At 55.6% G+C, this 10,681-nt stretch overlaps 1 protein-coding gene across 1 annotated transcript in view; it reads left to right on the top strand.

Moving 5' to 3' along the window:
• Positions 1 to 10,681, top strand: part of PLCD3 (phospholipase C delta 3) — a gene marked incomplete at its 5' end in the record, with an annotated part of 20,036 nt that overhangs the window by 1,820 nt on the left and 7,535 nt on the right. Inside the window, 2 exons of the mRNA XM_045299469.1 lie at positions 10,342 to 10,503; positions 10,596 to 10,679. Of these exons, the coding sequence (XP_045155404.1) occupies positions 10,342 to 10,503; positions 10,596 to 10,679 (246 nt within the window). The remainder of the gene's footprint in view (positions 1 to 10,341; positions 10,504 to 10,595; positions 10,680 to 10,681) is intronic.

Genomic DNA, 10,681 nt, shown 5'->3' with positions numbered 1-10,681 from the left:
CCATGGCTTTGATTCTGATGTAGCAAACCCTTAGGAGCCCTGGTGGTGTGGTGGTTAACACACTGGGCTGCTAACACAAGGTCAGCAGTTCAAAACCACCAGCAGCACCAAGGGAGAAAGATGAAGTGGTCTACTCCCATAAAGAGTGAAAGTCTTTGGGAACCCACAGGGGCGGTTCTGCCCTCCTACGGATGTCAGTGAGCAAGACTGTGGAGCCAAACTGCAAGGCTGTGCTCTTGTAAGAAAGCAGACTGCCTCATCTGTTGCCTGTGGAGTGCCTGGTGGGTTTGAACCACTGACCTTTCGGTTAGCAGCCCAACATGTAACCCACTACCATGGGTAAAACAGGGAGACCGGAAGGAAGGAGAGGAGCCATTTGCGCTAGGGTCAGTAGGGTGGATGCAACTCAAGATGAATTCAGTACCACTGAGGAGGTAGACTTGGCTGACTCTCATGGGGCGAGATCTGGGTGGTTAGCCGGTGATGTCATTGTCTGGGGAGAGGAGGACCATGGTGAGTTCCAGGTGCCCCTGAGACTCCCAGGACTGGTGTTGGAGGCGAAGCCCTGGGATCATCCCCACAGAGGTGAAGGGTGTTGTCAGTGGCCTGGCCACTAGCCAGGACAGCTGTCTACTTCTTCATTCCACTCGAGTTTTCTTGGCCTCAGCAGTGTACCAGCTGGGCCCAGGGCTGACGGAGATGAACAATGCAGTCTTGGCCCTTGCCCTCAGGGAGCACAATGCTTAATGGGAGGAGACACTGGTCAACAAACAATTTCCAGAGAGCCTGGGATTCCGAAGCCATTGGCTGAGCAAGGCTGTCTGGGCACCCACCCATCAGGGTGACACTGGCAGGAACTATGTGGGTGTCAGGTAATCATGTCAGTCACCTTCCTGCCCTCTGTATGCCACCCCCTTCCTACTGAGTGACTTCCTGGAATGGAAGGTGGTGTTTGTCTTGGGGAATGTCCCTTCCCTGGTCACTTTGAGGCCAAGGACAAGTGGAGACAAAACTCAGGTGTCGCGGGGCCCAGCACCCTGTGTCATCAGGGGCCAAGACCCAGACCTGCCACTCAGGTAGCTTCTGCTACCTCTAGCAGCTGCTCACCCCTCCCAGGTGAACCTCACTGCTTCACCTGGAGACCTCTAGTGCCACACCCCTATGCAAATCGAGAACAGATTTTACTTCAGGCCAAGTCATACTAGGGACTGGCAGTGGCTCAGAGGTCAAAGGGCTTGGAGGACCCCAGGGAAAGGGCCCGTAGGGTTACGCTGGGTGATGACCAAGGGAAAAGGGAGTCACTTGAGGAGATCGGGGTCCTGCGCATCTCTTGGCACCCCCTGGCTCCAGGCGGGTCTGCTGACTTGGCCAGCTCCCAGGAAGCCTCTGGAATAATTGAGTAGTGAGGTGAAGAGCTAATGTTAGAATGGGCCAGGCCCCATCCAACTTAACCCCTGAGGGGAAGGCATGGAGGGAGTGCCTGTGTGGCTTCACCTCTCAGACAGGAAACTCCCTGGGAGGGAGTGTAGTCACCTACCCAGGGCCACAGGGTAAGAGGCTGTTGACTGCCTGGCTCCAAAGTCGGCCTCTGTGGCAGCTCTGACCGCTGGATGAATGAATGCTGGTGAGCTAACTCCTGAAGCGCAGTCTCATCGCACCTTGTCTGTGCTCAGGAAGAGGGGCGGGAATCAAGATCAGCCCAAAGCTGATTCTGCTGCCTTCCTTAATGCTTTACTGTGGCCACAGGGACCAACTTCACAGTTATGCGGCTTGTTCAAGAAGTCAGAATTTGGGATCAGGACCAACTTGGATGTAATAGGATATAACTCAGGAGACAGGTTACACTTCTTCAATTAGGACAGCTTCCAACCAAGACAGCCCTGACCTACTCAGCCACGCCTGCAGGCTGTGCCTGCTGCTGACCGTGTGTGTGTGTGTGTGTGTGTGTGTGTGTGTGTGTGTGTGTGTGGCCATGCCAGCCACATGCCCTTCCCTAGACCTCTGTCCTGCTCAGGCAAGTGTTACAGCTCCTCAGCTCCATGGACAAATGCCCAGAGCACTCCAACCTGCCAGGCAAGCCTCCTGCCCAAAGGCGCTCCGCCCTCTGCCCTCTCGCCCGCTGTGGGGCGGGCAAGCTCACAGCAGCTACCTTTCTCAGCTGCCCTCCTTCCTTTCTCTGCTGCAGGCTCTACTGTCTCCAATGTTACAGCTCTCGGTCCAGGAGGTTTTCAGTGCAGGGACTCCACGTTCAAAGGACACACCGGTCCAGGCTCCTAATGGTCCTGAGGTCCTCCTCAGTCTCTGAGATTGGCCTTTTTAAAAGTCTACACCCAAACCCATGGCCTCTACAGGGTGTCTTCTATTTTAAATCAGGAACAACTGATGGGTTTGAACCATCAACCTTGCAGTTAACCACCCAACACCTACCCCACAGCTCCACCAGGGCTGGGTGTAAACCTCTTCCTTGTCAGTTTCACAGCTTGGTCCTCCTACCAGAATGAAGAAGTGACCGATCCCGATCCCTTTGGTAGCCCGCATAGTAATCAAGCAATCCCGTCCTCTGTCAAAATCAGTGAATCTGACTGGGTGGTTTTACATACTCTATTTGCATCGTCTTATTAACTACCAAGGAGTCGGTCCATCTCGCTGGAGGTCGTCTTTCAATTGACCCTCACTTTTCCAAGCACGATGTCATTCACCAAGGCTGAGCCTCTTCTGACAACACGTTCAAAACATGGGAGAGGAAGTCTCGCCATTTTTGTTTGGAAGGAACATTCTCACTTCCCTTCATTTGTAACAGTTTTATTGGCATACAATTCACATATCAAATTCAGTCGTTCACTTATGTGAACAAGAGTTGTATACGTATCACCACAATCAATCTTAGAACATTTTCATCTTTCTTATACTCGCTGTTAGTAGCTCCCCATTTCCTCCCAGCCCCACCCCTGCCAGGCCCCCCAGAAACCATTTCTCTACTTACTGTCTATAGATGACCTATCCTGGATTTTATATGCAGAAAAACATATGAGAGAGAAAAACAAAACCAACAACCAGGACAAAGTGAAACAGAAAAACTCCGATCAAAAAGAAAGCAGAAAATATTAAAAAATGGAACAAATTTAAAATGGGTCAAAAGGGAGAGTGCATGATAACTTGTGAAATTTTAACTTAGCTGCAAGTGCAAGAAGCCTCTCTCCAATGCATTCCGTTCACATCCCTGTTCTATGGATGGGGGCTTAATCCATGTGCACTTTCCCTTCCATTTTGTGTGTTTGTTTTTTTAACGGAAACAACTTTAAAGTAGGTCAAAAGGGAGATCAAATGATATTGCAATGTAACCTAACTACAACGGCCACAATCAGTTTTATAATGCTCCCTGACTGATAACCAGAGACTTCACATCTCTTGACTATGGTCCAGGGGGGTCATCAGGGATTTGGGGCTTACCATCATCCACAGCCTTCTGCAAAGCTGGTGTTCAGCACTGAAGCTCTGATACCATTACTTCCTCCAGATTTGGAATTTATTATTTACAATCTTTGGCTGACACGGGCTGGTGCTTTTGTTGTTTTTTCCCCTTCCATGTGGACTTAGTTGATACCTCCCTTAGTTGGCTGCTTGTTTGAAGACAAGCCTTTAATACCGCAGACACTATTCTTTCTGATAGCCGGGCGCCATCTAGTTTCTTCACCACATTTTGTTTAACTCCCATATCTTCAGGGATCTCTCTGTGAAGGCGAGTACCAAGCAGGGCCAAGTCACAAGAACTAATTGCTCTTAGATTGAGGCTAGAATTAATTGTGAGCCCCCAATCCATTCCTAGAGCTATGGTTTCTATATGTCTCTGGTTCACTTTAGAGACAGCAACATCATTTTATGTTAGAACATTATACATCATCCCTAAGGAGCATAAGCTAATTATTAACAGTGTCATTAATTTAACCAATGGTATCGAATTTAAAACACTGTTGAGAAAAGGATATGATACAATCATAGGCCAGCTACGACCTGCATCGCATGAATTTCTGGCTTGTACAGATTAAACTCTTAAGTGACTGGACGCGGTTTACACAGCAGTGGGTTTGGTGAGAGGGCAAGACGTACAATAGCTAACAAAGGAAGAAGCATGCCTACGCCGGTTAATCATCTGATCCGCTTCTTCCAAGACAGATTTGTCCTGCCAACTCCACCGTTCAAGTGCAACGCTAATTCTTCCTTCCTTACCCAGCATGCAGCTCTCCCGTGCATATGAGGGATGGAAGATGCCCTGGGTGGGGCCAGGCGCACCTTAGCCCTCAAGGCCACATCTTTGCTTCTTAGCACCTAAGTCAGCCTTTGCTGGCAGACTTGCCCGTGCAGCACTTCATGCACGTTCTTGACCACCGCTCCTCCGGGCGTCCGTTGCTCATGGAGTCAAGTCAAACTCAATCCTGCACTGCAGTCTCTCCTGGTTTTTTTTGTGAAGTTGCTTACTGGCCCAGTGGTGAGGATTTTTGTTGTATGCTGAGGTGCCACCCATACTGAAGACTGCTGTGTCTTGAGTTTTATCCGCAAGGGCACTAAGTCCTCTTCACCTTCAGCAGCAAGGTGTGCCGTCTGCATAGCACAGGCTGTTAATGCGCCTTGTTCCTATAGCCCAGTTTCTCGGATGATTTGCTCAGCATTCAAACTGAGCAAGTATGGCTTCCTGATTTTAAGCAAAACAATATCTCCCCGTTCTGTTCAGGTGACTATTTAGAGGCCTTTGTACGGGTGTAGCCTGTGCTCAGGTGTTCTCCTCTCCAGGAGGGTGACCATCATCTGCTATAGTCCAGTCAAAACCACATTGACCCAACTGTACAAGGTGCATAAAATGGACCATTCACAGGGCAGGCTTTGGTCCAACCAGTTCTTGTCGGCAGAATCAGGAGGCCAAGGCCCCAAAGGCCATGTATAGAGCAGCCATCGCACAATAACTTTATAGCTCGTGCCAAGTGCTTTTCACGTGTCATCTCGCGCCATGTGCGCGGCCCTAGGAGGCCCTGCCTCCGCTTCTCGTTACCGAGTGCCCACAGTGGTGCCATGACCTCATTTTCCAAACCAGGAAACAGGCTCAGAGACGCTCAGTAGCTTGCTCTTGGCAGCTCAAAGCTGGGAAGCTGCTGCGAGGATTTGAACCCAGGCGGTGTGGCCCAGGGTGTGGTGCTCATAATTCAGTGAATGAGTGGGCAGCGTTCGCCGCTTAGTCCCCTGTCCTATGGAGGCCTTGCCAGGCTCCAGGGCTGTCCTAGGGTTGCCAGATAAAATCCAGGATGCCTGGGGAAGTCTGCATTTCAGATAAACAACGGATGATGGGGGTGTACTTCCACAAACATTCCATTCGCTGGTCTCCTGAGTTCAGATTCGGTTGGCAGCCCTGGCTCCCCGGAGGCCCTGCCTGTGCCTGTGTCCCAGGGCTCCACCCTCGACCCTAATCCTCCCCGAGGGCAGAGGACTGAGTGGGCAGAATCCCTGCCCGGCCCTTTCCTCTCCTGCTGGACACAGCACCGAGTCCTGCTGGGCCCGATGGCCTGCCCAGGCTACTTCCTGCAGGGTGAGTGGGGTGGCCAGGCAGGGATTGGCAGGAGCAGCCCCCAGACCTCTCAGCACTTGGCTAAGCAGGGCTATGTCATGTCGGGCAGGACTAAGGGAGGTGGGGGCAGCTCCGTCATCCTTGCGCCCTCACCGCCTTCTTCAGTCGTGGGGGTCCATCCCCTTTCCCACAGCCCAGCTGTGTGCTTCTGCTGGCCTGCAGGGAAAGGGGCTGCCCCCTTCGTCTGTTTTTGGTCCAGGGGCAGGGGCAGCACTGCCTGTCTTTCCTGACTTTGATGATTCTCCAAGGAATGTTATGGCCTCTGGCTTGGAGCCCCCTCTAGGCTCCTGCCCGGGTGTGGCAGCAGCGGTTCTCGTGCGGGGGGTGGGGTGGTGTGTGGTGAGGAGGCATATTTGGTATCTAGTGTAACAGGGCTGCCTGCTGGTTAAAGGATGGGGTGGGATAGGGATGGTGTCAGGGACCCCTCGGGGCTGTGTGTTCCCCTGTGTCTCCAGACCCCAGGGAACCCCTCCTTCCCTCCCTCCCACCTTGGCACAAGGGAGGTGAGCACTGCTCCCTGCATGTCTGGAATTCCTGCTGGAGCCCCGGGCCCTCCCTGAGTGTACACGCATCCTGTTTGCCAGATCCACCTTCCTCCAGGCCCACCAAGTGTGTGCACAGGTGCATACACACCCAACACACACACCATACACATCTACACACACACACCCACATAGGCCCCTGCCCCCCACACCACACACACATACCATACACACCCACACCACATGCCTGCACACACCCCACACCACACACACCCTGGGTCCAGAGTAACCACTCCTTACACACCCTGCGCTCTTCAAGTGACCCCTCTCTGCACCGAGCACCCAGGCCTGCTCTGGCCTCTCCCAGCCCCTCCATCCACACACAGCTCACCCAGAGACTCAGTGGCCCTACCTACAGAAAGGTGGCACTGGGGGTCTTGAAGGTAGATTTATTCCCCAGGACCCTCCCCTCCCCCCATGACATGAGGCAGTTTCCCGCACAGCCTGACCATGCAGACCAGCCTGCTCACACCCCAGATCACACCCCCTCATGCCACACAGGCCACCAGGCAGCTCTGGGGGCTTGCCGCCCCAACTTCTAGCCCTCCCCAGGACCGGATGAACAGGGGCTCTGCTCCAGGAAAGGTGACTGGAGCCCAACTGTCAACCTGGCCTGCAAGGGACCCCGCTGAATGGCAGGGACTGAGGTACATTAGGCCTGACACTCACCTCTCCAGAGCCCTGCCTCAGTTGCCCTCATCATCATCATTTATCAAGGGTCCCCAGTGGGTGCCCAGGTGCTGACTGTAGCTCATGTACAGCACACCCCTGCCCTTTGGAGTGAGATCCCAGGGCAGCCCAGTTTACCAACCTGGCAACCCCCTCCTCCACTTCCCCAGCCCCCATTCCCTGTCTCCGTTCAGGGCACACTCACTGCCATTCTGTGGGGACCCGTCCTCCACCCAGTCAGGGTAGCTGACCCAGGCCAGTACCAGGGTCAAGGTAGAGGTCCTAGGGCTGATAAGAAAGAACCCATGGGAAACAGGCGGCCTGTGCACCTGCTCTGAGCAGGTGGGAACTCAGTCAAGGAAGTGGGGGAGAGAGTTGGATGGGCAGGGCCTGTACATCGTGGGTGGCTGGTGAAGCCCCAAGCCCTTCTGGCATCGCAGCTGTGCCTCGAGCTCTGTGGGCCTCACCCTGACACCCCGGTCTCCACTCCCCCACTCAGTTGAGGGGCATGTGCCATGGGGAAGAGAGGCCTCCTGCAGGGTCTAGAGCTCATTCTATGGGCTCCTCCATGGCTGTGGGGTTGGGGCAGTGTGATCCGGGGCCAGTGCCAGCCGGGCACAGAGACTGCTATGCCACTGCTACTCCCATACTCCCCACCGGCCTCTGGGGGCCAGGAGCAGGCCTCCGCCCCCCCCACACACACACACACACAGGAACCTGTCCCGGGGGAGGGAGACCCTGGCCAGAGCTCTGGCTGCCTCTCTGGAGGGTCTGTTTATGGAAGATTCTAGAGAAAGCAGGCCCTCGGTGACAGTGACTCACCTCTGTTTCCAGCCTTAGTCACTCGCTACCCCCTTCCTCCCCATCCCAGGCTTGACCATTCAGGGCACATGTGATCTGGGCTATAGAATTTATCCTGGTTGTCATGGCAGTAAGGGGTCCCCCTTCTCACAGCTGGATGGGGGCCGGCTCAGTCATGGTGACACTGCCTGCCTACCCCACCCCACCCCTAGTTTTCAGGGTGTGAGATTTCAGAGGCTGCTCCCACGGCAGTGGGGCTGAGGCCTGGTGCGCTTCTTGGCGTGGGCATGGCCCCACACCCAGCTCTTTGTAAAGAGTTTTACTTCCTTCCCCTCCTGTCTCCAGGGGTCCTGAGAGGCCACTGACCTCCCCCGAAATCCTCAGACCCTGAGACCCGCCCCCCCATAGCCAGCAGGCTCACAGGCTGCCCCCGGGGACCTGCCTAAAGGTGGCAGGTCGCTCCTCCAGCCCCTGAGACCTTGGTTCCCAAACCATGGTCACCTTTCAAGTCACAGGGTCCCAAAGCCAAACTCCCTGTCATCAAGACAGGTCTGGCTCAGAGCAGCCTGGGGGGCTTTGGCAGCGATCAATCTTTACAGGAGCAGAAAGGCCTTGGAGCAGAGCAGGGTTCCAACTGCTGACCTTGCCACAGGGTGACAGCCCAATGGGGAACCCAGGTTCCTGAAGTGGCAGGGTACCACCTTCCACCACCAGGGCTCCTTAAGCCATAGGATAACGGAAACAGAACTCCATGCTGGTGCATAGCGACCCTACAGTCAGTCATCCACGGGGAGGTTCCTGAAAATACCTGCTGGGGAGAAATCTCACCATGGGGTTCGCAGCTGCGGCACCCTGGTGATCCCAATGCTCAGTCCGGACTGAGAGACCCTGGCCAAGACCCAAGCAGAGCTCAGGACAGGCCTCCTCCTCTTTCCATAAACATTCACTGGGACCATTGAAAAGGTACTCTGAGGGGTTGGGTGTCTGGTCTGGGGGGTGGGGTGGGGACAGAACTGCCGGACCCTTGAGGACAAATCAGGAAGGCTTTTCCGGAGGAGGTAATCTTTTGTGTGGGGCCTTAGAGAGCTTGGATGAGAGGACAAGGTGGGAGGGTGGGGGAGAAATCCTACAGTAGAGTGCAGGGGGGGTGGGACGGGGAGGTAGGGAGGGGCTGGGCCATGAGGCTGCAGTTCACTTGGCCCCCGTGCTGTGTGGCATTTTTTCCCCCTCAAGACAAAGCGACAGTGGCCAACATCGAAAACTCTGGAGAGTTCATGTACAGATAGATCCCAGTTCCCTGGAAACGCTGGCCCCTCCTTCTACAGGGTGTGGGTTCCCAGTCATTGTCCCCGGACCCCAGGGAGATTTAGAGGAGGGTGAGTGTGTCTCAGTCCCCACAGTAGGAGGTGGGAGAGGAAGGCCGGCGCAGGTGTTGGCCCACAACTCCCTGAATCAGACTGTGGGGTTTTGGATTTTACAGCAGGTTTCTGTCTTACCAGTGGAGCCTGTCATGGACCAGTGCCACCAAGGTCACGCAATGGGGAAGTGATAGGTTGGTGGGGCTTGACTCCCCAGGAGAAGAGCAGTCAGTGTAGTAGCCGAGGGCCAAGGCCACAGAGCCCGATCTCAGGGTTTGAGGCCTGCTCTTGCCACGCCCTGGCTGTGGACCTGGGCCAGGTCATCTGCCTGTGTTCTGGCACCGTGTGGGTCTGTGAGCATTTGCTCTCATGACGGCAGGGACACTGCCTGGAAAGGGTATGTGGGCTGGCGGGGAGGGGTGTGTGTGTGTGGTGGTGTGTGTGTGTGTGTGTGTGTGTGTGTGTACAAATGTGACCCAGGCTCTGCCAAGGGAAAAACCAGATGTCACAGGAGACCATCATTTTAGCAGAGCCCCCCACCCCACCCCACCCCCATCCCCGCCAGGGTCACCCGGAGAGATCAGTCGAACGGTGGCCAAGGCAGGCTGGCCCTCTAGAGTCTCCTGTAATCTTGGAGCCAGGGTTGCCTCTGCTGTTCTCCTTTATGTGGGAAAGAAAAGGAAGGAGCTTGAGTTGCAGCAAGGGAGATCTAGGTTAGATAATGAGAGGGACTTCCTGCTGGCCAGGGTCACCTATCAAGACACAGGGCTGACAGTGAGGCAGCAGCCAGCCTTCGGCCTTCAACAAGACCTCGCTGTGCTGGGGGGATCGGGCATGTGGCCTTGAGGGCGGGAGGGAGGTAGCACAAAGGGTGAGCTTGATTGGGGTTTGCGGTCCAGGCTCTTCCTGAAGGGTTTGTGTACTCCATGGGATCCCCAAAACACTCCCAGCAAACTCAGTGCCATGAGTGGATGCTAACTCACAGGATAGATCTGCCTCCATGGGTTTCCGAGACCCGTACCTTTACGGAAGTAGAAAGCCCTGTCTCCCACTGAGCAGCTGGTGGTTTCCAACAGCTGGCCTTCCCAGATGGCAGCCCAGGGCTCCTCGGGGGCCTCCAGAGATGGCTAAGTAGCAGGGAAGGAGGCAGGGCCTGTTACTGGCACCCTCCCCCAGAGAGTCTGGGGGAGGCACACGAGGCTAGGTGCAAATCCAAACCCAGTTCTTGGGGGCGTGTTCCCATAAGGAGGAGCGGATGAGGGCCAGGGGTGGATTTGGTGGGAAGGGGCCTAGGCCGGGGCTCAGAGAAGCTCCCAGAGGAAAGGGATGGGGCCTGGAGACCCCTCCCGCACTGCAGGCCTGTCGGAGGACGAGGATGTGCACGCCATGCTGCAGGGCTCGCGGCTGCTGAAGATCCGCTCGCGGAAGTGGCACAAGGAGCGGCTGTACCGGCTGCAGGAGGACGGGCTGAGCGTGTGGTTCCAGCGGCGCTTCCGCCACTCGCCCTCGCAGCACATCTGTGAGCTGGGGCCGGGCGGGCGCCGGGAGGGGACGGCGCCTGCGGCCCCGCTCTGACCGGCCCGCGGCCCCGTCCCGTCCCGTCCTCCCCAGTCTTGGTGCAACACATCGAGGCCGTCCGGGAGGGCCACCAGTCGGAGGGTCTGCGGCGCTACGGTGGCGCCTTCGCGCCCGCCTGC

The sequence above is a fragment of the Echinops telfairi genome, unplaced genomic scaffold, assembly GCF_000313985.2.
Source record: "Echinops telfairi isolate 266 unplaced genomic scaffold, ASM31398v2 ScPeMD7_7458;HRSCAF=8496, whole genome shotgun sequence".
Classification (NCBI taxonomy): domain Eukaryota; kingdom Metazoa; phylum Chordata; class Mammalia; order Afrosoricida; family Tenrecidae; genus Echinops; species Echinops telfairi.
Note: the sequence above shows the minus strand (reverse complement) of the source record. Positions and strands in the feature narration are given on the sequence as shown.